This window comes from Colletotrichum godetiae (assembly GCF_030913485.1).
Source record: "Colletotrichum godetiae strain CBS 193.32 chromosome Unknown BDP55scaffold_1, whole genome shotgun sequence".
NCBI classification, from domain to species: Eukaryota; Fungi; Ascomycota; class Sordariomycetes; order Glomerellales; family Glomerellaceae; genus Colletotrichum; species Colletotrichum godetiae.
The window spans coordinates 886707-911713 of NW_026851249.1; the positions used below are offsets into that span (position 1 = coordinate 886707).

At 49.9% G+C, this 25007-nt stretch overlaps 4 protein-coding genes across 4 annotated transcripts; 2 read left to right on the plus strand and 2 right to left on the minus strand.

Annotated features, from left to right (window-relative positions):
* Positions 1-123: 123 nt before the first annotated feature.
* On the minus strand, positions 124-978 carry BDP55DRAFT_597765 (pre-mRNA-splicing factor ISY1; the record flags this gene model as incomplete). The annotated part of the gene is made up of 2 exons (XM_060571011.1): positions 905-978; positions 124-855 (listed from the first exon to the last, which is right to left on the minus strand). Exons 1-2 carry the CDS (start codon positions 905-907, stop codon positions 124-126), a joined length of 735 nt encoding a protein of 244 aa, XP_060436848.1. The 5' UTR covers positions 908-978.
* A 266-nt stretch (positions 979-1244) lies between these two features.
* Positions 1245-4214, plus strand: BDP55DRAFT_625344 (uncharacterized protein; the record flags this gene model as incomplete). The annotated part of the gene is made up of 2 exons (XM_060571461.1): positions 1245-4121; positions 4179-4214. 2 exons carry the CDS (start codon positions 1245-1247, stop codon positions 4212-4214), a joined length of 2913 nt encoding a protein of 970 aa, XP_060436849.1.
* A 5208-nt stretch (positions 4215-9422) lies between these two features.
* Positions 9423-10529, minus strand: BDP55DRAFT_9727 (uncharacterized protein). The gene is made up of 2 exons (XM_060581342.1): positions 10081-10529; positions 9423-9951 (listed from the first exon to the last, which is right to left on the minus strand). Exons 1-2 carry the CDS (start codon positions 10331-10333, stop codon positions 9581-9583), a joined length of 624 nt encoding a protein of 207 aa, XP_060436850.1. The 5' UTR covers positions 10334-10529; the 3' UTR covers positions 9423-9580.
* A 7138-nt stretch (positions 10530-17667) lies between these two features.
* On the plus strand, positions 17668-18956 carry BDP55DRAFT_722349 (uncharacterized protein; the record flags this gene model as incomplete). Its single annotated transcript, XM_060578591.1, has 2 exons — positions 17668-17744; positions 17810-18956. The coding sequence occupies 2 exons, from the start codon at positions 17668-17670 to the stop codon at positions 18954-18956; spliced, it is 1224 nt and encodes a 407-aa protein (XP_060436851.1).
* Positions 18957-25007: the final 6051 nt, after the last annotated feature.

A 25007-nucleotide genomic window follows, 5' to 3' on the forward strand; every position in this document is an offset into this window, starting at 1 on the left:
ACTGAACCCCAAACTTTGCAATATGATACAGCAGCGACACAACCTCTCGAAAAACACTAATGACCTTCCAAAAGATCAATGCAGTTCTCATCGTAACCGAAAAGGCAGCGCGCGGGTTGGCTGCTATAATTGGTCCAAGAGCTTCTGCCGCCGCCTGTTGATCAACTCTTCCTGCACCTCTTCCAGCGTCGGTAGCTCCCAGCCCTTTCCATCGCCTATGTCGCCCGGCAAAGCTTCCCAGTCAGGCGGTAGTTGCTGCTTCCCAGTCTTCGCCATGTGCGCGAGGGCCTCTTCCTCCTTGGCGAGCTCATACGCTAGCAACTCCGGATCCTCCTCATCTGGCGCGTAGCCGTAGTACGCCGCATCGACCTGTTTTCGCAAGTCGTCCCTCGTCTCCAGAGGTTTATCGTTCGTGGCCTTTGCCTTGGCTGCGTCGAAAAGCTCTTTGACTCCCGGCAGGTCTCGCGCGCGACCAAAATATCGATAGCCTTTGCCGCCTCCTGGTATCTCTCGTCCCTCTTCGTCGTATATCTTGCCGCCTCCACGCATGTAATTGGGTCCGCCGAGATTCCGTATTTGCACCTCCCACATGTACTTTTCCCTCATGAGCTTATTGATTTCGTCGTTGAGGTCGCGAATCTGGTAATCGCTGAGGGCGGTGTCTTGAATCTTGGAGACCTTGCGCGAGATCTCCTTCAACACTTGGCCACGCCACTTCTCGCATGATGGTATCGAGTCGACTTCGGTGATCACTCTTGGTCGTCTTGTCCGGCCAATGTCGATAATGCCTAGGTCCGCTGCCTGCGCTTCGCGAAAGCGAAACAGCATGGACTGCGCCTTTTCCGAGTTTCGCGCCTACACTTATTAATATTTCACATCAGATATCGAGGGGAGATTCAAGTACCATTATGAGAGCTTCGGCAACGGGCGAGGGCGCTGGACTTCTTACGAGTGTGGTTTGGTCTGGCTCTGGTGATGAAAGTCGCAAGGCAGGGCGTCGCCGTCTTTCAAGCTTTCGGTCGTCAATGTTGCGCGCCTGGCACGGGCCTTCCCCCACATCCAATCAGCCACGCCTCCAATGGAAATATGTGGCGTCCGCTGTGGACGAGGTACGCTCTGCTTTGTACACTAATCGTACAGCACTGCTCCCACCACTGCTAACCACCACCAAGTGACGTGCGAGCTTCACACACTTTTGGAGCTGTTCCAACTCCACGACAAGCTCAACACACCACCCCATCACCATGCGCCTTACGACGCTGCTTCTCGCAGCTACGTCGCTCGTCGGCGCGGTGTTCGTCGACGAGGTCGGCGACATCGATTATCACCACGAGCTCATCGGCGTCCCCCAAGTCGAGACTACCCTCTTCCACAAGCCTCGGCGCGACGATAAGGCTTCACTACTCTACACTCTCAGCGATGTTGGCGTCCTCGGAGCCGTCAACCCTAGCAACGGCGGTGTCGTCTGGCGCCAATTCTTGACGGGTAACATTACAAATGGAGGTGGACACTTGCGAGCGGCCGAGGACGAGGATTGGGTTGTGTCTGCGTACGGCAGCTCAGTGCATGCCTGGAACGCCTTGTCTGGCAGGAACGCATGGTGGATCGACTTCGTGGGCACAATCAAGGATCTGGAAGTCATGGAGATGACGGAAAACGGGCGCAAGGATGTCCTGGCGCTTTTCGAAGAGGAGGATGGCTCTACCGTTCTTAGAAGGCTCAATGGTGCTGACGGGACTGTGGTATGGGAGAACAAGGATGCGTCCAAGACCATCCCGCTGCAGGTTTCCAATAACATCGAGAAGATCTTCGTTGTCAGCCTTTACGGAAACGACGGTATGTGGGCCGTGAGAGTTTCCGTCCACGACACCCTCACTGGAAAGCGCATCGACGACATCAGCCTCGGCAGCAAAGGCGACGTTACGGATAAGAGGGATGTCATGTTCGTTGGCGCCAACTCCGCGTCCCCCATCGTCGCCTGGCTCGACAGCGATCATACAAAACTCAAGGTCAACGTTCTGGGCACAAAGTCGAAGCAGGAGTTTGCTCTCCCGTTCCCCAGGACCCTTGATGTAGCTATCCATGCTCCGCATCACCTGAACGCAGAGCCGCATTTCTTGGTCCACAGCAGATCCTCCGATAGCCACAAGGGCGAGGTCTACCACGTCAACATCAAGAACAATGCCGTCACCAAGCACCACGAGCTTCCTGTGCTTCCTGGACTAGGCGCTTTCTCGACTAGCTCGGAGGGTGCCAATGTCTGGTTCACACGCATCACCGAGGAGGAGGTTATCCTTACTTCGTCAAACTCGCATGCCATCCTCGGAAAATGGGCCTTCAAGGAAGGAAACGAGAGATTTGCGTCTCTTCACGCCGTATCTGAGGTTATCAAGAAGGCTGCCGACAACTTTGCTGTCCGCTGCGCCGCTGTGACTACGCTGGATGACTGGGTTCTGGTCCGCAACGGTGAAGAGGCCTGGGTTCGCCCCGAAGGTCTCACTGGAGGTGTCGCTGCGGCCTTCGCAGAGATTCCCGAAAGCGAGGACCTCGCCAAAACCCTCGAAGCTGAGGCACACGACAACGTCCTCTCTGCCTACATCCACCGTGTCCAACGTCACTTTGACGATCTCGCCTACCTGCCCGACTACCTTGCCTCCATCCCACAGCGCCTTGTTAGCAGCATCACTGGAGCTGAACTTGCGGCTAAGACTGAAGGTCTTTCTCGTGATGCCTTTGGCTTCAACAAGATCGTGATTTTGGTCACCAGACGCGGCAAGCTTTTTGGCATTGATATTGGCAAGCATGGCAAAGTTATCTGGAAGCTTCACGCTGTCGATATCGCCCCCTGGAACACCTGGGATATCAAGGGCATCTTTGTTGAGGATGCCAAGTCGACTGTCACTGTTCGAGGCTACTTCGGCGATTACGTGGTCGCGAAGACAGACACTGGTAAGATGATTGATTCCATGCCTGAGGGCTCATGGGTGCAAACTCAGGCTGCCGTCATTGTTGACAGCCCTTCGGGCCCATGGCTCGCCCCCGTCGGAGATGGAGGCGCCATTGGTGACGTTCCTGCTGCTTGGATTCCCACACAAACCGTCGTCGTTCGCGGCTTGAAGGGCGAAATCAAGGGCCTGACCTACATCAACGAAGAAGGCACTGGCAAAGAGCAGGTTGCCTGGGAGTTCTCTCCACCAACGGGCTACGAGATCGTCAACATCGCAACCCGCCCTGTCCATGACCCTATTGCTTCCATCGGACGTGTTCTCGGCGACAGACGTGTCAAGTACAAGTACCTGAACCCCAACACCATTGTCGTTTCTGCCTACAGCAACGCCAAGTCTTCCCTCACCATCTACCTGGTCGACTCGGTCTCGGGCGCTGTCCTCCACTCCGCTACTCACGAGGGAGTCGATGGCGACAAGAACATCGAGTGTACTCTGGCCGAAAACTGGTTCGCTTGTTCGTTCTTCGGACAGTACGCTCTCAAGGACGACGCCGGACAACCTCTCTCTGGACAAACCCTGAAGGGCAACCAGATCGTCGTCTCTGATTTGTACGAGAGCGAGTACGCCGATGACAGAGGCCCGCTTGGTGATGCTGCCAACTTCTCCTCTACCGAGCCTGTCGATACCCCGACCGGCGTGCCCCTGCCCTCGGTCATTAGCCAAGCCTGGATCTTGTCTGCTCCTCTGGCCGCTCTTGCTGTCACGCAGACTCGCCAGGGCATCACCAGCCGCCACGTCCTAGGCTATCTGCCAGAGTCTCATGCCATCGTCAGTCTCCCCCGCCAGCTTCTGGAGCCAAGACGTCCAGTCGGACGTGACCCGACTCCCGCGGAGATGGAGGCCGAGGGTCTGATCAAGTACCATCCTGCCATTGAGATCGACCCGAGACAGGTTATCACCCACCAGCGCGACGTCATTGGCGTGCAGAAGATTATTACCTCGCCCACTGTTGTGGAGAGCACCAGCTTAGTCTTCTCCTACGGCGTCGACGTCTTCGGAAGCCGTGTCGCGCCTAGCTTTGCGTTTGATATCCTCGGCAAGGGCTTCAACAAGATTAGCCTGATTTCGACTGTCCTTGCGCTCACTGTTGGTGTCGCCGTTTTAGGACCCATCGTAAGTTTTCTGTCCTTTTCCCGCAAATGTTTCGAATCTCTACTTACCAAAGAATAGGTTCGCAAGAAGCAGACCAACTTGCGTTGGGCGTAGATAAAAGCATTGTATGATATCATGATATAATAGAGTCGTTTGAGTTTGTGTATTGACGGTCCTGCTTTTCTCCTTTGAATCGTCGTGATCTTGTGACTGAGTGCTGTTGTCGACCAAAACTTGCGGAATAAGTTGTTGTCGAAGATGCACCAGCACTGCTTTGCGAGGTATTTTGTGACTTGGCTGCATGAGACTGTACCTACATGTAGCCCTAGTCCCAGGCTTTGTTGTAGGTTGTGGCATTGATGCATCGGCTTGCTAATCTTGTTCTCGTTGGCAATAGTCTGATCTGTGGATCTTACTGGTTTTCTCAGCAGATGAGTGTAAGGATTAATATATCCAGGGACTCATATATCTAACGCTAATCCATGCTGGCCAAAACAATGAGTCACGGGTGCTATGGGTACAAGCTATGAGAGTCGGAATTTATCTGTTTGCCATAAGCATGTATTAAGGATCAGTTGCCAGGATGACGCCTGAGTGAAATCGGTAATGGCTGCAGCATTTTACTCAATTGAACGCAACTTCGGCCTTCCAGTCGATTGACTGACCTTTTAATCTCGCGATTTTGGCCGAGTTTTTGACACCGCCTTCTCCTTATTGTTAGCATACACGTGTGACGTCAGGAGTGCAGGGTCTTACGGCTACCTACTAAGTAGCGATATAAAGGTCGACAACATGTATTAAATTACGTACAGATATCAAACAGGGAAGGAATAGATGAAGCTCATCAATTGCTTTGGAGTAAAAGTAGGTAGCTGAAAGGCCGTTTGTAACGGCCTAGACTACCTTGCAACCTCAAAGTTTTTGTCCATATTCTACTTCTCATAAGTCTGCTAGATTGGTTGATAGAGTTGGTCAACTATATCAACTTGGTACTGGAAAGAAGTCATTTTCAGTGCCCGTTTGCTTCTACCTAGCTACCACCATGGCGGTAAGACTTTTAATACATAATGATAGTGTCCAGGCTTGAAAACCATGATGAAAGCGGAATGAGTTGAACGCCACTGGCGTTCGCGGTAGACTAGATTTCTGTCTCCCTCAAAGGCAATAAGATGGATATCGGCCCCTCGGGAGCTTGGGCTTGGAGAGCTTAGCCGGTTACCGCTGACTCAAACCTTCACAGAACGGAGATGCGAACTTCCCCAATATTTGTAGACTTGTCACATAAGTACCTGATAGATGACAGCAAGGACTGAGGTACTCCTTAGAGCTACGTGCCAAAGTCTGTATCGCATTCTTTCGTGTTCAGTATTGCCATGAAACATGGTTCCCAAAGTACAGAAATAAATCAAGCAACTTATTGTGAGCAATCAGTTCAGGCAGCCGTCATATTGATCGAGATTTAGACTCATTGCTTTCGTCTTACACTCGCGGTATGAAAGCCACGTTTTAATCACTTCATATGTATGTTTAACGCATGCCATGATACTTCACACTCAACAACGCCGTAGAACATTGCGATTTAAGGTCTGTTTATGTCGGGCCATTGAATGTTATTCAGGGGTTCTGACCTCAGCTTTGCACAATACCCTAGAGCATTGCCCGAAATGTGTTGAACAAAAATAGATTACACATGAGCTAGGTTTTCTGATGAAATTGCTATTATACTGAGACAAAAACCTCACAACCAGTGGGAACTACTCTTTTGAACCAGCAAGAAGTCTTATACGTTGTCTTCCATACCCCATCGATGTTACAGATAATGTCCAATCCCACTTTGTTCTCTTTGCAACTTGCAAGCAACAATGGGGTTAGGCAAAATAAGCCTAAAACATCATCCCGCTGTTCGACTATGGTCCATCTGAAGCTGCCATTGACCTTTCGTCTGAACAGCCAGTTCGGCTTTCACGTTTCCAGGACAAACATCAGATGTAAGCTACAACTCATTCATTACGTAGCAAGGCTTTGCATATTGGGAGTACCGTCTCAGCCTATTGGTTTTCTGACCTCCGTTTCGGTGAAACATCACGTAAGGCTCCATTGTAGATCGAAAGCAGTGTCAGAAAAAAAAGTAGAACATGGCAGTGTCACAGGACGCAATCCTGCGCCTAAGAAAGCAGCTGAATGCGCTATTTTCTTTCATATGATCTCCGCGACGCCCAAGGCAAGAGGCGGTTGTTGGTGATTTTGCAAGCCAACGGTGTAGCCTCTTTTCAGGTGAGGCGGAATGGAGGCTGGGAAGCCCAATCACCCCCGCCATTAAGCAGGCTATATTTGAAAACCCCCAAATCATCGAGTGCAAATGCCACAATTCGAGCACTTTGACAATTATTGAAGCACCTTGTATATCGGTTGTTATTGAATCTTGTGCCTTTCGTTAGCATGTAGTGACACGTGATTGGAACTTACGTTTTGGCGGGCGTAGACCTTCGTCACCTTTCCCAATAGAACGCACCAAGACTGCACCTCATGAAGCTAGACCCGCCCCAGTGAGAGCTCTGAAGGGCAATTGAGGGGGTTATGAAGATCTAGTGTGATCTGGTTGCATTAGTGGAATGGTTGCCTTACATGGTGGAGAATCATGAGAAGCGACTTGACGATGCTTTACAACATACGCATCCCAAATTCCAGGCGTGCGGTTCTTTTGTTACGTTGGCAGCGCATTGACCCTTGTCGATGACAGCACTTAATGCAATACGAATGTGGGGGTTTAGATAAGTAAATAATCCATCCCAACGGGCACATTTCTCTGGTAACATTTCCCCTCAAAGGGCACTGCCAAATTGGAGTTATTCACCCAAGTGAATGTCACTGGTGTCTATGTGTTGGATTTGAACGCCATATATTCGAAGTCATTCATGAGATATTCAACTCATAGCTTGACACTCGGACACGGGCCACTCATGACAAGGGTGCTTGCCTTCGTAGGCGAAAACGAGGTGGCTGGTGTGATATCCCTGACTCCTAGATGAATGTTCTGTTCACCGCTCTAAGCACAGCATTTTAGAAGAAGTACTAGCCAACACTTTTGAGCTATCGCCTTGGTTATCATGACTGGTCCTGGTTAAACCAACGAATGACAGAACACATGATTAAATGATCAAGCGCGCTTATCGATCGCATCTTAAGACTGTGCCGTTATTGCCTGGCCCATTGTTAGCGTCTTTCTTTCCAAGGTCGGCACGGGACTTTGAAATTACCTTAGAGAGAGAATGACTCACCGCAAGTTCAAGGTAAAAGTGAGATATCGGTCACCTCCAAAATGCAGGTGTGTTCATAGACGCATAAGATTGCAACGTGAGGTCACTGTATGCACTGAAAGACGCCTGGTTGCCTGCTCATGAAGTGCAGAGGGCATTTTCGTCAATTATAAGTGGTCTCACATGCTTCACCTCGATATGAAATTGAAACCCATTGATTCACAAATCAATCTACAGGATCTTGACTCTGCCATGTGAGGTGCTGTAGCAACCGGTCCCACAGACCTTGAGTTTTTATACTTGAGGACGCCTTCAGTATCTAGATGACGCCAGAATGTACCTCGTAAACCTTTCGTGTACCACTTGAAATTATTCGGTCAAGATCTCATGCTTAACAAGCTGAAACGTCGTACTACCCGATATTTGTTAGAGCGGACCAAGTTGAACACCATTGCACCAATATGCACTTATGTATGCACTTCGAGATCAACGTCAGACGAGAGCGCCAATTTCAATATCCACGCGCATACATGCAATTTTGCGTGTGACTGCTGTATCACAAAGCAGGATATGCCCCTCGTGTTCGCACCGGAACACCTTCCGCTGCGGGATACCTTGGTTACTCACGTCGGGACTCGGGTGAATGTGACGTTCTCAACTTCTTACCGCGGTACTATCAGCAAAGCAGGATAAGCAACCAAGTCCTAGGTCACGAAGTAGTGGATCGCCTTATCTGAAACTTGATGTCTTGATTAACATGCCTACGTTCGATGAGTGAATAGAGGCAGACCGGATGCCTTGCGAATCCTCATACGTCTACTGGAGGACGGCAGCCCTGGTCCCTACACGTTCCCGTGCCCCGGACCAAGACGCAACGTTCTCGAGATGGATTGAAGATTCGCAAGGTACATCCCAGCGATCAGTCTCCATCCAATGCCAAAACAGACAATTCGGCTGCCTAGAAATCCTTGCCATCACTGATCTGACCCCGACCTTCTGATATTCACCGAAGGTATACAATGCTAGGCACCTCCTCCTCACAAAGCCACAAGGTCCTGAAGATCCTTCATAAGCCAAGGCTAACAACGTGTTTGCCTTATCCCGCCTGAATCTCGACTTTCTTCTTTACCTTCTCAAACAGCTTCTGTAGCATTTTGTGATTCGAGACTCGTCGCATTCCACCACGATCGTCGTATATGTCCAAGTGCCGACACCAATGCCCAGACTAACGCGAGGGAAGACCACTAGGAGTCTGGTATCGAGCTGGGGCTATCCCGGGTCGATGGACCCCGGTCCCCGGGTGAGGCGGACGGATGCGGGCGCGCGGAAAGAGGGCCCGTTGAAGAATCACATCTATGTTCCCAACGCTCCAGGGTTAGGCGGACAATTTCGAGCTATAAGTTCAGACGTACATCCAGCGTGCGTATTCGTACGGAAACATCGTGTCATTAGCATTGGTATGGATTCCCCGAAAGATCCTGGACTCCTGGATGCCCAACGGCCCTAAGCGGCGACCATCTGCCGACCAATGGCCAGAGGTCTTATGCCCAATACCCTGCGGTCCTTGACCATTGCAGTTTGATATGCATTAAGACCCATGCTGACTTCCAATATGCGTCAGCGCTCCAAGATGGGCTCTAATCAGACGTGCGTGGCTTATGGGGCTGAGCTGTGCCATCTGAAGCCCATTATGTGGCCTATGTTCCATTGGACGAGGACGCTGTCTTAGGGTCGAATCAACTTTAAATTGCCTGTGATGTCCTTCATGCCTTGAAACTGAATGACGATGAGAATCCCAATAATACTCAGCCAAGGTAGTAAGCAAACACCACAACAAGAAGGGTGAAAAGGTACCTTGTTACCCTTGGGCTCTCGTGCGTGGCCGCCATCTTTGCCCGAGCAGAACATTGGAGTTGCAATGCAGCTATTCTACCCACCAGTCCGATCGAACCGGCCTAAACTGATTGGCTCGTAAGCCCTGTTTCGCCTTGATTTCAAGTATAGGTCTTATATCGGGTCAGAGATGGGCTCATCTTCCAGTGTCCACCTGATATCCTTCGAATAGCCAAATGCCACGATCGCAAACACTGCACGATGTCGGCAGTACAGAAGGAAATCCTCATATCGAAGACACTAATGTCCGTGTTGAAGTAGGCGTCCCGTAGGGCAGCAAGTGAAGCATGATGCCACGATGTGCGGCAACGTGTTGACTTGAGCGACGGATCATGGACGTCTCGACCGAGAGACCGGTGGAATTGCTTCAAGGCGTACGGGAGGCTTTTCGGTGGGTAAGCAATTCGTTGCCAGTGTTTCACTCTTCCTCGTGGCGTTGTTGATCCGTGGAGGGTCATTATCGTCTTGGGCTCCAATTAAGCCCCGAGGAACAGCAGGCTGAGGGCTGTCTATATGCCTTTTGACGGACCGAGCAATGTCTGGGCCGGGATAGTCTCCAGCGCGAGACCGAATGCCCCGATGAATGGTGGACAGCAGAAGTCGTTGCGCGCGCTCGTGTGACATCGGTCTGATCTCCTTATATGTCAAGCCCTGACCCAGATGGTGAACGTTTCGCGGGGGAAACCTGGAGCACCAATCAACTTTCGCAGTCAGACGTTGAATGATCTCGATATATGCCTATCCGGGTCCTGCTCCCACTCAGCGTTGAGCCATTCGCAGACATCCAAGGGCAGCGATAGGCATGGTGGCGTTAATGAAGTGTAGCTTACTGGGCAGATGGGCTCCGAACGGGGCGAGTGGCACACAAGAAACCGGTCTTTGAACAGCCCCGTAAGGAGCTCCGTCGATCGGGTCCGAGTAATACGATCCACTCATCGAAATCACTACCGAAAGCCTGAGATGTTTATCGCGCCGGCAGCCGCCTGCAAGTAGCCGCTGTATTCCGTAGACGTCCCCCGAATCGGGACATGTTAGAGTCGTACACAGTACGAGCCAAGATGGGCATATTGGAAGAATGTTCATTCGGGAAAGTTGCTTCGGTCAAGCTGACAAGGGCACCACCACGCTCATGGAAACCAAGGTCTTGCCAGCCTTACAGTAAACCATTGTTGCCCACTGCAAGTGCCTATAATAATTAATACGGGAAGTGAAGTGCTTCCCCGGGCATCTCGACAAATAGGATGACATCCGTGACTTGCAGCGGCATGAGCGGTAGAGTAGCCGTACAGGGATAGCTCAGTATTGCGGAACACTTGCAGATACGTGAAGTCATCACGAAAAAGAAATAATAAGTCAGGGGCAGACATGGCTTAACCCTTGCGAAAAGATCGCCCCCAACTGCGCACACCTTTTTTCTCACCCATGATCATCCCTGAGGGCTTGTGCTCCGTAAGGCGACTCAATACCCAACGCATATTAGATAATGGAGATGAGGCCGGAGTAAGGGAGGTCATGAATTTGGTTTGATTGCAAGACGGGGGGTGGGATCGGGGGCGCAGCACCCAATTGAAAACTGTTTGCAACCTTGATGACCAATGGACTGCCTAGGAAGACGTGAGCGTCGCAAAACGGGAAGCCCCTATTGGGACAGTTGACGCCTTACTAGCATAAAGAAAAACGGGCGCCAGCGCCCTCAGGAGTGAAGCCCGAGTGAAGCCAAGGCTACTAAAGATAGTTGGTTTGCCTATCGATTCGACAACAGGGTATGAAAGCATTCTTGAGATATTCAGGGCATAATGGGTGTAGCCAAGGGAGAGATAGGTGGGGAGACGACCAATTGAATTGTAGAGGAATGGTTTGATATGGTTACCCTGCGACCCCAGTCCGTTCTGGATTACAAGGGTGTTTATTGAAGACGTCTGCCTTGCAGAAACAAACTCAAGGGAAGACTCATAGGTACTGGTACTGGTATGGAACTGCCTGAGACGTCGTACCGGGTCTCAAAGGCAGTTCGACGCATTGAGGCAACCAGGTGGCCAGCCTTGCGGCATGTCGATGTTGGATATTAGCGTGTCGATTGCATATGGTGCTCATCCGTCATAACTCGGAATGTCGGTAGGCGGCCCCCGGATCAGTAAATCGTGTCTAAGGTAAGACGCGATCAATGGCCTTGACGGTGAAAGGCGCTTGCTCATGAGCCGTCACCGTCCGTGGCTGTTCGTGAGGCGTCGCGTTGCCCGCAAGCTTGCTCAGTATCAACCAACCGCAGACAGGTTCTTTGAATGAACACAGGTTTGCTGGCGCGGTTTGCTGCTGACCGCCCCTCTCCTGTCGATTCGCCCTTAATCCTAGATCGCGTCTGGCGAAATTCCTTTCTACCGACGGCGCAGTGCCGTTGGTCACGACCTCATGCCTCGCTACCACACAGGGCTGAATGCCGGGTCCAAAACGGGGCCGGTGAAGACGCCTTGCTGCCTTCACCAGCCTAGTCATCTAGCCGAGATAACGAGGTGTCGCTTGGCCGGGAACAGCTTCAAAGAGCTCCTCACCAACAGGCGCCGGGCGCCTTGGGCAGGTCACCGGTTCCTTCGACCCAAGCAACGTAGCCAAGTCGGGTCGAGATGCGTGATGGGGCGCTTAGACGGTCAGGCGCATAGTTTGCCTGTTAAGGCAACTCGATTGTGCCTCAATATCAGGAGACTCCCATGACGCCTCGGTGAGGAAACTTTGAAGACGAACAGTAGTCTGCGGCGTAACGTTGGTAGGGTAAAGCTTCTGGCTTTGTCTTGTTGTTCAATGTCGGGAACGGATGTTGGGTGTGGAGATTATGACTGCCAAGCTGCATCGAGTCTCCCCACGGTAAGGTGATGCGGTGACTCAGGAAAAAAACATGTGCTTTGTTTATCGATTTCAAATTCGGCATCGCGTTCAGCCTGCAGAATCTCGGAGTCAGCTCTGATAACATGCCACAGCGACTGGTGATGAAGATGTTGACCTAGCTAAAGGCCATAGGAGATGATATTTCGCTCAGCCCACGTACTCGGACCTTGCTTCTTTTAATAGGGCCACAGCGGAATGAAACATTCAAATGCCGCCGAGCCACACCGCGGGTGATAAGGGGAGGCGGCATGACGTTTTCATCATGGGATTGCGATTGGGGATTTGGACCAATTAATCGTCAAAGTCACGGCAATGGCATTGGCGAATCACGAATGACCATGCTAACGGGAAAGGGTCACCAGGGTGTCAATTTCGGTTCCACTTGAAATAAGGTAAAGGAATGTTGGTAGATGCCTCATAGGATGGCTGCGGAAACAGCGGATCTACATGGCAGGGATGTGGCCTGGACCTACTAGGTAATTTGGGGAACGAACGGATACCTGTGTTCCCGTTCCTTGCAGCTACGTATGGTGCTAACCTTATTCATGGATGACTTCACTTGAGTTCTAAGCCATCTCAATGTTTCGATACAGTAATATTCGAGAGTACCTAGAATTGATGTGATCATGTTCAAATTAAAGTCAATTCCTCAAGGAAATATGTGACGCAGGCAAGACACGTGCACCTATCGCACATAGCCTCAACTTCGAAGCGTGTAAGTACGTAGATTGCACTGAGTTCGATAGCATAGGGTACCGGGGTGGTGACAAGAGCGAGGAAGCTCTTTGGAAACAACGCACAGTTCCTCACAAATTCTTTCCAGACACGAATGATGACAGCGCATGTCATTGAAGTAGCCTCAACTCACCTCATTTAAGACGTAGACCCTCAGGCCTCACCCAAAATGTTGGATAGGTAAACTGCGGTTCCGACGCTAGCCAGCGGCATGTCGGCCTGGCCTCATTCTTTCTGACCCCTTTCGTGCGGCAAACAGTTGGGCGGCACATAGCATTGGTTGGGCCTTTATCACGAGCAAGGTTCGCTTATCCAATGCTGCCTGCCACGTAGGCGGCATGATGCAGTTCTTGTAATTTTGACTGGATTGATACGCCAAGGAGTTAAAGTCATATATGATTGCTTACGCCTGTATTCTTTGAATGAATTGCATAGATAGTAAGGCACAGCTTGCCATTCCAGGATGGTTGCTGACTTGCTATGCGGCTACATCCAATTGTTAATTTGTTATAGTATTGCACATTCTTAGTAAGTTGATGCGTGCGGGATAAATGTTGCTCTTGTACCGGATGTAAGCCTTTGCGTTTTCAAGACGTTTAGAAACGGTCACCTCGAACGGCTTCTGACTGGAAGCAACCACAATGCGCATGTATGATGTTGCTTGAGATCTATGTTCCACTCTATGCATGTGCTGGATCCAGGATCTGAAGCTAAGATTTAGCCCTGTTTTATTGGTTTGTTCCGTTGGCTTGCTGTATAACAACAGTTGGTTGTATCATTATAACAACGAAAAAGCTAGTCCGATGACATGGAAAGTATTCTGTTATCTGGTTTGAGAATTAAGAACCACATATCTTGACATGGACCAAATTCTAGAATGTTCCTGATGATTGAAAATCGTTTGACGTGTTAGCAGCCGTAAGTCCGCAAAAGCCGGTGGAAGATCTTTGGTTGTATGACATTCGACATTGGCTTCTCAGTCTATAAAGCCTCAGGCCGCTCTAAGATCCTCGACAAGGCTTGAAAATTTGCCAAAAGAAAAAGTTGGGGCTGGAAAGGTACTCTGCAGTCGTTAATGCATAGTACCATTTTGTATGATTAGTTTCGCTTGAAGTGATGTAAACCTGTCAGCGTGGAGAAGCCTTGTTCAGGGGGTTTGATCTAGCCTCGCAGCTTTCGCCAATCATTGTGGTCAAAATCAAGACTCCAAGAGTCATGAATGCAGCTAATAGAATCGACCACACCATCATGCGTTGCTGTTGAGAGCTCTGCAATGGTTGGTGATGATGCATTCTGCCTCTGCTGCCTGGGAGTTGCCCCATCGTTGAGCAAACCCCTGCCTCTTGCTTACCCCTGAGAGCCTCAAGGAAGCTGACATTAGTAGGCAGTGTAGGCAGACGCAGCAAATAACGAGATTCACAGGCCACCTCACATGACACTTCACTCCGAACCATCGGTGTAGAAAAAGCACCAACTCGTTCCAGATGCTTCGAAAACATTGAAGGCAACTGGAACCTTGGACTAAGACAGCGATGAATCTTGATATCCAACCTCAGCCCAGAGTTTCAGATGGCTTATGTGAACGTCTTCGAACGCCTGATCCAACGGAGTTCCACAGGTCTGTGATTGAGCAACCAGCCACACGGGGGTCGGAAGAATTGGCCGCTTTTGTCAGGCTCGGTGCTTAGAAACCCGGCCAAATTCTCTATCCCCCGCATGCCAGCTTTCTTTGCCCCCAGAAGGCCCGAATATGTCTTTGTACGGAACGAAGACATCGTCGTTATGGGTCCAGTCGGCATATGAGTTACGAGTATCGGTCATGTCATCAAGTCAGCAGCTCAGCCACCCTTGATCAACGCTGTCGAGTTGCCTTGTCTCCTAACGTATCTACAAGTCTATCAGCTTTCAGCTGTAAAAGGGGTAGTGTTCGTGGAGAAGGCCTCCAAACCATGTCATGATATTGGCCACCAGAGTCGACCTCGCCGCTCGATCAACCCACCCGACGGACCGACACGAGAGTCGGGATTTGATCAATTCCGTCGAGACCGCAGAAATTTCGTTGAGTGGTGGGCAGTACGAGAGTTTTATGGGGTTCTAAGTATATGCTCGTAATTGTTGCGTTGCTTCACAGCAGTTCACGGAGGTGCCGGCATACGACTCAGCACACCGGGTGTGGCTGAGTTTTCGTGGCGTCGAGATTGGTCGCCACATGACCTGGACAGATTTGTCAGAGCAAGAAGACGACAGAATCGAAAACCCATGGCCGGAAGCAATTGGTTTGCCACGAAGCCCTTAACTTCAAGGACATTTCACGAGCCCATCTCCAGCACAGAAGATGAAGATGTCTTTGCGCTGAAATGTTCATGTAGCTGTAAATCCAGTCGAGTGGTAATTCAGCGCAGCCCTGCCCACTTGGACGAATAAGAGTGCTTCTGACAGGAACCAATAAGACACCTCAAGAATCGCATCCATAAGTACCAATACCATCGAAGCCTGATGATAGCAGAATAAAGGAAAAAAACCTGGCACGCCTGGCTGCCAGAAGTTGGCCTGGCTGCGCAACTTCGGCGCCGAAGGCTCAATGTGGATAGTGAAATTAGGAGCCTTGTCCTACATCCACGCACGTGTATTCTTCATGAACGGGGAAATGTAGAACGTATGAGAAGAAGCATTTTCCACACCTGTCTGGTGGTACATTGGGCTGAAAGACTTCGGCCAGCAGAGTCAAGCATTTTAGGAAGCAAAACACCAGGTAGTAAACTTGGTTGAACAGGTGGGCAAAGAGAACGATTATGTATGAAGAGCGAATGATGGCGCAAAAAATCCATCTTTATTATGCTGATGGTGGCTTATGTAAGCCGGGTCGAATGATCACGAAGCACGCTGTGAAGGACGTTGTCTTTGGGCGACGATAGATGCACTATGGTTGGGCCAGACTTGGCCCCCAAAGTTGGGCCATCAAAAGGCGCCTGATACCCCAGCACTGCATGCCATGAGTCCATATCATAACTCTTTTCTCTTTGCCATCTAGGCGGGTTACAACGCCCGTCAGCGACGGCTCAACCCGTTCACGAGTCCCTATTTCCGCAACAGCGTAAGTTGGAGCAGGAAGATCGGGAAGTGCAAAAAAAGCATCCTAGGTTTTGGTCTGGGGCGTTAAGATGCAGTGGATTGTGCAGGGCTAAATGATTGTGGTGGGCGGGTGGAAGGGAGGTTCTTATACTTGAACAAGCTCGTTCACCCATTGGGGAGATTGGGCGTGGAGGCAAATCCTCAAATCTGGGGCGGGAAGGAAACCCCCAATTACTCAGAAGAGGGGAGGGAAAATGGTTCGCACCCAATTTTGAGCCGCAACGAGGCGTACCGGAGCCTACAGGCTACAGGTGACTAAAGGGGTGTGTGGGGGGGGTGAAGCAAGGGATGTCGTGCGCCCACGCCCTCGCCTCGTTGTAAAGATGGTTGTTTACGGACAGCTCTCCCAGATTTCCTCTCGACATTTGGCGGATCATTCTCGTTCGCATCCCAAATAATATGAACGGCGATGAAGCCGGTTTTAGTGTGCTGTTGGGTTTCTATCTTTTCACTCTCTGCGGCTCAAAAAGCCCTCAGGATTTACTTTTGTCCGGAGCTTTGACGTCTATCCTGTCTCTCCGCGAGTTTTAGGCGGAATCAGCGCGAATACGTTGAATATGACAGAGAAATCCCGCGGCGTTGGCCTTGACCTTGACAGGAGGTTTAGAAACGTTCAGCGAGCGAACGATTCAAGTCAGCGGAAATGCCCATACTGCGACAATTTTACGTTTCCTGTACGTCTGACGAAAGACAACGTGGACAGCCATTTCGAAGACAATGGCCATAGCAAACACGACAGCGACCAAAACGACTTAGTAGAGAGGACCTGGTTACAGTAATGCCGTCAGTCGCAGAGCCGCATATTCCAATGCTAATGTTGCTACTTCTCTAGAATCAAAGGCATACAAACGCGACCAACATCAAACCAGCCAGCCCCCGTATCCGATAAACATACTACACCTTCAAACCAACACTATACATGCAATGATGACCCGAGTACACTGTCGTCTGTTGCGGGACACGATAGGCAAGGAGCAACTAGTCCATCCTCGGAAAAGAACAAGCGGAAAGACAGCGATTACAAGTCGCTTCATCCGAAGCGCAGTCGGGCCCGTCAGCCAACACAAGCTTCTGGTGTCAGCCGGACTGAAGATAATGACTTCCAAAGAGATCCCGTGCACAAGTCTGGCAGGCTCTGGACCCCCGATGAGGGGTCATCTACCCCTCGCCGGCCTGACGGCGGGCGATCCACGGATAAAGATGTTGCGGACCCTTCCCGCGCTGTTCCCAATCGTTCTTTTGAGCCACGTCCCGCTGAGTTCGATAACACTGAGATAATAATCAAACAACCAGAGACCCGTCCCATCAGCCAAGAACAGCTCGTTGCGGAAGTCAAGGGCATATACGCTGGTCTTGTTATGGTCGAATCAAAGTGTATCGAAGTTGACAACGCTCAGAGTTCCAATAACGAGAGCAATCCCAAGCTAAATAATGAGCAGTGGCAAGCATTGATTGCTTTACATCGAACACTGCTACATGAACACCATGATTTCTTCCTTGCGTCGCAGCATCCTTCTGCTAGTCCGGCATTACGTCGACTTGCGAGCAAGTATGCGATGCCGGCGCGCATGTGGAGGCACGGAATTCACTCATTTTTGGAGCTTTTGCGTCACCGTTTGCCCGCCTCGCTTGAACATATGCTCACGTTCATTTATTTGGCATACTCTATGATGGCTCTTTTGTACGAGACTGTTCCAACTTTCGAAGATACTTGGATTGAGTGCCTCGGCGACTTGGGCCGCTATCGGTCAGTAAACTCAATGAACTTGTTACCAACCTTCCCTGTAGTTACATATTGACTCTTTATTATAGTATGGCCATTGAGGATGATGACCTTAAGGATAGAGAGGTCTGGACCTCAGTGTCTCGCCATTGGTACTCAAAGGCCAGCGACAAGGCTCCTCAAACAGGTCGCCTTTACCACCACCTCGCAATTCTGGCCCGCCCTAATGCCCTACAGCAGCTTTTTTACTACACCAAATCTCTCTGCGTGCCAGTTCCCTTCCTGTCTGCTCGCGAATCAATCATGACTCTGTTCGATCCGCATCTCAATGGCACTCCGACAAGGCTGCAGGAGATTGATGCAGCCTTTGTCCGCTCCCACGGGATCCTCTTTTCGGGGAAGAACACCAATCAGCTCTCATCGTCTATAGACGAGTTCATCGACAACTTGGACAACCACATCGCACGTCACACCCGTCGCTGGCTTGACAGCGGGTACTACGCCTCTATCGCATTAGGCTGCGCACTTCTCGAATATGGTAGTGAGAGCAATCCTATCATGAGAGTCATCAAATCAGGCCGGGCAGACGACGCCGATGTTCGGATGGACGAAACCGAAGCTACCATCGCTCCAACACAGAAGTTCCTAGACGCTCTCGACTTTGCTGCTCGCACCCACAATGTGGTTTTCAGACGATTCGGCGACGACAACATCAGACCCTACTTACACGTCACCCTCTCTTTCCTCTACCACATGTCTCAATTCCCCGCTGCAATGGCACTTGTGGAAGAAAAGATGCCGTGGAAACTGATTTCCTTACTCCTCAACACAATAATGTCCAAAGACGTGTCCATTGAGACCATCGAGTCTGAGGAGTTTCCTCGGCCAGATAAGGGTGATCCTCGTCCTCTTCCTGACGATTTTGCGCAGCGGGGTCTTCTGTGGGTTGATAATTATTACCCCAATGACTGGTTCACGGCCACAAAGGTAGACGACGACGAGAAATACTTTGAAGTCGCATCAATGATGGAAGAGCGTACATCCCGTTGTCTATGGCTGGGTTGTCGACTAGCAGCGACGGGCAAGTGGTTGACTTACAACAAGGAAACGAGCCAATTCGGCGTGGCGTCCCAATATGAGATGGATACTTCTGACCTGAGCCTCGACGTCACATCTCCTCATAATGGAGGTGATGACGATGTGATCATCCCAGATGCCCCCGACGCAAGTCAATGACGGTGGTGGACTGGTGATGTCCCTTGGTGGGAGGCGTTGCGTAGGATTCTTTCGTCTAGAGAAAGGGCGTTTTTCAGGCGTTCTGGTTGTCTGTTCTGTTTGTTTCTGGGTTTCGTTCTTGTCAACTGCAACGCTTCCTTCACCGAAGGGAAACCAGTCCTATGGGCTACAAATCCGTTACCTCTGTCTGAAGATCATACCACAGACAAGAGATCAAAAAGATCAGCGAATGTCTACACAATCGGCACAACATCTTCGTTGCTCCCGCTACATATAATCCGGCGAACTCACATTAGGGTGCGGCTACCGAGTCGCTCGCTTCCCAAGTGTTGGAAATATGGAGAAAAGAAGCGCAGGTGGGTCACTCTGATTCCGTTTGTGTCCGCTTCAATTTCATATCCGACTATATGTATTCTGCCTAAAGTAGATATTTGTAAATGTGATTTTTTCGCGAGTGTGACGTTCCCGTAATCTGATTCGAATGAGACGGCCGTGAATCAAGCCCCGGTGCGGGATGCAGATCGGCCCGGCACGGGAGATCAGCGCTGCATATGTCAACCGGCCGCAGTTAAGTGAATTAGATCAATCCTGGGCCTGCGAGTAGTTTTTGAAACTAATTATAGGGACTCACTGTGATACAATGGCGAGAAGAGGCGTTTCAGGTGTTGTATGTACGTACTCGGGATATTCGAGATATTCCGTCACCCGGGGATCGGCACCAGAGTCTCTCCGCAAGGGCTCCGGCCAATGAAAATACCCAACTGTATACTACTATGCACCCAGCAACTGCTCGCATCTTTTGATTATGCGGTCGTTTGCTGGCTAGTAGTTCACCAAGGTTTATCCGGAGAGGAATCGTGTGGATCGCCGTTTAGATAGTTGATCCTCTCGTTGTCGTGCATGTATGAGAGTTGTGACAATTAACCTGCGGACTCCGGAGTTGGCTTGGTTGGCAAAATTACGCGCCCAACCTTTCTGAGAACCTTTACACAAACACAGCCAACAGGCATCCAGATTTGTATCATTATCATTGAGGTAAAACGTAATTTTGCGAGGCACCACGCCATTGAAGTCAGACGTCGGTGAGGATGCTGGGCGTGATGCAAACCCAGCCACCCTGTTGACGAAACCGTCGATATACGCCCGCTTTCTCGCCCCATCATACCTTCTCGACCGACGAGGCAACTGAGCTCCGACGCCCAGATGTGTAGGAGGATGGCGGGTCTTTCGTAATCTTGCGGCGGAGCAGAAGGCAAATCTGGGGCAAACACGACGGGAGGCACAGAACATGCACCTGTGCGAAACCGATAATTACGCAACCCTGTCAAAGACACTTTGGAGCATGCCATACTTGCCGAAATACCTTGGGTGACTAAAGACTAAGGCAAATGTTCATGTCAACGACACCTCGCTCTGTCCAAGGTCGGGCTGTTGGGTGATTCTAAATATTCCCAAATGTGCCGCGGGTTGTCCGGTCACGCCGGACGGCAGACGTCCGTCAACCCGGGTGTCTCCCTAGGAACTATTCCGGCATGCTGGGAGCCAGTGGTAATGTTCAATTCACTAAACGAGCGCCGGATTCCGGGGATCGCGAACGCCAGGAGTGCACAGGGGGTGTCCGCTTGGGTCGGCTCTTACCCGAAACTTGCAACGTGTTACAACGGCGGTTGCCTTGCGGTGCCTGGACATAGCCTGGTTGCCTTTGCCTCGGATTTGCAGCGGACCCGGAAAGTCCGCCTGCCTAGCGTTCGACCCCAAGGGTATCCTGTCTGATTACAAAGGGATATCATCTTCCGCCGGACTCATCAGTGGGTATTATTCTCCTCGTTGTAGCGTCGATTTTGACTTTAGTATTGCTTTATAATGGCTGTGCTTTGGGATTAGTTCCTTCGTGGTGCTGTGGGGCTAACGCTGCTTATATCTCTCCGCCGTCGTGCGGTCGTCATGGGATTTGGTTGTCAGCGCACTAATCTCTCAGGACTTGTCAGCGCCACCCGATCTCGCAGCCATCTTGCCCGATGGATTTTGTACGCTTTTCCTAAACCTCGAAGGACAAGTAAGCGCAGCAGTAAGACCCGTTGGAAGGCGGGATAGTCGCCCTTCGACGGTCTGCACATCATCAATTACGGGTATTAATTCGGCTGATTGCAAAAGATCATTCCCGTTATGGAGTTCATGAAGTTCATCATGATGACCTCGCATTGCAGCCTAGATCTCCCTCTGCAAGTCCCATGCCTAGCTCAGACCTGGGTTTTGGACGCCTTCTCTGGAGAGCGTTTGCCTTCTATCCCTCGTAAGTCGTTCCTATATTAGTTAAGACGAAAAGGGACACTTAGGTGGAACAAACTGTAATCCATGTGCCTTCCTCGTGCATAGAACGAGCGGAACCCCGCCAACCATGGTCGACAACTTACCTCGGTGCAAGAACAGGCTATTAGCAACCCTCAATATCTCATTCAACTATTCATTCGGTAGACATTCGCCATAAAGCATGGTGCAGTGAAGCAATTATCCACATTCAATCAACGACTTTTTACCTCTCTTTCAATGGCCTATCTGCTCAACTGCACTAGGTGCTCGAGATGCTCTGGTGGTATTGCCTCGGTGTTTCACTGTTTTTAGAAAGGTATGTACGTAGTTGGTTCCCATCAATTTTGGAATTTGGGGGGGCACTAATATTGCACTTATCAACGCCCGCAGCATCAAGCAAGGCATGCACCCTCTACTTGGATTGAATAGCTCACCCGACACTAAGGAAACCCTCCAATCGAGCTCCCCCCGGTGAGACTTTTCTAGTCATTCTACTCGTCATTCTACTCGTCATTTCGCACCGAGATTGTGTTTCTAAATGTACTGTCCAGGTGGTATCAACATCGTGATTTAAAACTACAAGCTTGAATTTGGTTGAGACGAATCTAATCATTGTCACTACATGTATTAGTGAACAAAGTTGCGCCAAGTGAGCTTACTGATAAGCACAGGATCTCTTATCGGGGAGAGAAAGATCGTGATCTCAGAAGAGCTTCCATCCAAGCTCTCGATGAGGGGCTGGGTGCACAGACTCAATGCTGCGCTAGCACAGGGGACCAAAAGGTAGCTGCTTTTATCCATGCAGCCAGGCCAGGCAGCTGCATGTACCCTTCTAGTACACTGTCACCAAAACTCGATGTTGTTTGCGCCAGAATTCGATAGGTTCAATTTTACAAGGAGCGGAGAGCAGACATCTATTCTTTTGGGTAAGAGCGGTGGCGGTATATAGGGAGAGGCACTTTCTTGGTCATTGGCTGACATGGGCTCGATAACTTGACCGGTCTTGACGATCATTTGTTGGAACAATGCGGGGAACATGCACGCATGCGACATTTGACCCGGTCATCAGCAGTGATGTGATGATTGCAGGAGCCTGCATCAAGAACGGCCTATCATCTGCGAGCAGGAAGAAAGATCAAATCAGGCTGTCCCGACCTTCCGCGATAGGCCAGCCGGGCCAGGTCAGAATGCAGTTTCGCCGTTCGGTATGGCGTGCTTGCCATCTAGATCCAGTGGAAGATGTCCGCAAATCAGATCATCAGACTCGCTAATGTTGAGCAGGATTTGAGACAGCACGTGTGTAAGCCAATGAGATACAAATGAGTAGACACTTGAGGTTCTTGAAGTGTTGAATGAAGCAGGCTCTGCGAGGCGTCGGAATGTTTCGGCACGTGGCAGAGCCTTTGGTGCCAGAGGACAGGCAGACACAATCAAGTGGAATATTGCTGGTAGACTCAGATATGATACTGCTCTGATGCTGCGCAATGTCACACAGAATTGAAAAGCGCATTGGATTGGACGTGAGGGGGGGGTGAACGAACCGGCAATCCCAAGTGTCGACATGGAAGCATAATTCTGAATTGCATGCCTAGCTAGACTGGATTAAGTTAAGATCGATGGAAATCTGCAAAACATCAAGATTTGAGGGAAAGAGGGTGTGGATCGCGAAGTAATTCTCTGCCCAAACCGTCGAGTATTGATGGGGTCGCACATCAGGCTTTGCACATTAGACATCTGTACATGTGTGGTTTAATTCAAGGCACGACTTGCCTAGCCTCGTCTTCTCCACAGCATACCTTCGTAATGCAGCTGACAAGAAGGTGATCTGATGAAGTGTGATCTTATGAAGACGTCACGGAGAAAAGAGAAGCGCAAGGCAGCTACACTCGCTATAGAGATGGTATGTAGCCGGGCAACATCTGCTTGGAAATTGCCAAGATTGCTTTGAGACAATCTGCGGCTGAACTTAGGGTATGTTCAACGCACACATAGCGTCCGTCCTACACTAAGGTAGAAGCAGGAAATGAGCCAGCAAGAGCAATCTGCATGCCCAGGAAATGCATATTAGATGAGCTTATCCCGGGTAAAAGCCCATGTGCACATATGTGCCAAGGTACCAGTTCGAGACCAGGCTTAGAACGGGCTGTCTGGCTAAAGAGCAGTCGCATGCTTGGGGTATGGTGATGTACGTAGCCCCCATGGACATCCACACGTTCAATAATAAGATCACGCACGACATCAAGATCGCGAACACATTCCAGATCTAGGAATAGCCCACAATCTTCTTCTCTCCGGAATAGACAAATCGGAAATTGGCAGGGCGTTCCGGTCAGGCAACTCAACGGCGTTCATGAGTCCGAAAACTGCCGCTCACGGCGCGGGAGATTGCATATTGGTGCCACGTATTATTTCGGTCAAGAAGCTTCGAAATACAAAAAGGAAATTTGTAATTTCCAAACGCATACGATCTTCAAGTGTGGTGGAAAGAGGCAGGCTGCGGCTGGGGGTCGAAAGGCCTCGCCGCCTACCGACTTTCGGCCGCCAGCCTTGACCCGGATATGGGTGTGAGATGGGAAAACATCTGGCTCGCAGTAATACGAAAAGTTCCGGAGAAATTGAGGAGCTCGACAGAAAGTTGGATGTTTGCTTGGGAAGGGCATACTTTTGAGGAATTGATAGAGTCCGTTGTGATTCAATGATATTTTGCTCAGCGCCAGTTCGTCATGATATCTTATTCACTATTAGTAAATTCTTATGCACAGAAAGTAATCGAAAATATTCTCATGACGAAGACAGAAACATGCCGTGGCATTTGATGTTGTTGAAGCCGACGTCCGACTTGACAAATACGTCGAATAAGTTTCTAGACATGTTAATCAAAAGAGACACAATGCTCTTTGTGTGAGTACTCAGAGATCTTGCAACGCATGCTTCAATGTTCGTGGGCCTTCAAACATGGTTATGAGTATATCACTCCTATCCTTTACAATATTTTTCCAAGAGCGATTCTTGATTAAGTGGTGTTTGCATCGCCGAATTGAATAGTGCAGTACGGCTGCATGAGAACTTGAATTAAGCTAGGCATTTGTAATGTCTCGGAATTTTCAAATGTCTTCGAAAGGGAGAAAGTGCAGCTAAGCAATATTTTCTCAGAAAACACCAGAGCAGCGCCCTTACATGTAGTAATAGATGGCGCAAGAAAATAGCTTGTGAGTAATCCGAGATTTGAAAGTTGTGATCTTAAGTCCAAGGAGAATGAATAGGAGGCCGATTACCTGCAAGAAACTTCCTCTAAGTATAACTTACAATTATACGTTGGCTGAATTGGTGCATCAATAATCAAAAAAACAAACAATGTATGAAATTCCAGCCCAAACTCAGAGCAGCATATCTAGTTTCAAATAATTTCTATTTCAACTCTTGATTTATTCATACGACTCATGAGAGGCTGGAAATGAAGGACGTCGGTATCATCTTCAGATTTCCTTAAGAATGCTAGAGGCTATCTGATCAGAAAATAAAGTTGTAGAGCAGAAGACATTCTATACTTTTATTTCGAAAGTCATTCTTATGGGGGTTCTACAATGGTTCATTAGGACGTGAGTTTTCTCCTAGACAGCTAAGTCAGATTGTCATTGCGGAGACAATTCATGCAACCCTTCAAAGAGGACGAACCGCTAATGAAATGCCGGCTGCAAGCTTTCATGATGTTGGAAGTCTCTTATTTGATATTTCAAAATC

Coding starts and splice junctions, on each gene's coding strand:
- BDP55DRAFT_9727 (XM_060581342.1), bottom strand. CDS start 10,333: ATGAACATTCTTCCAATATGCCCATCTTGGCTCGTACTGTGTACGACT. Junction 9,952..10,080: donor GTTCGGAGCCCATCTGCCCA/GTAAGCTACACT, acceptor TGACTGCGAAAG/TTGATTGGTGCTCCAGGTTT.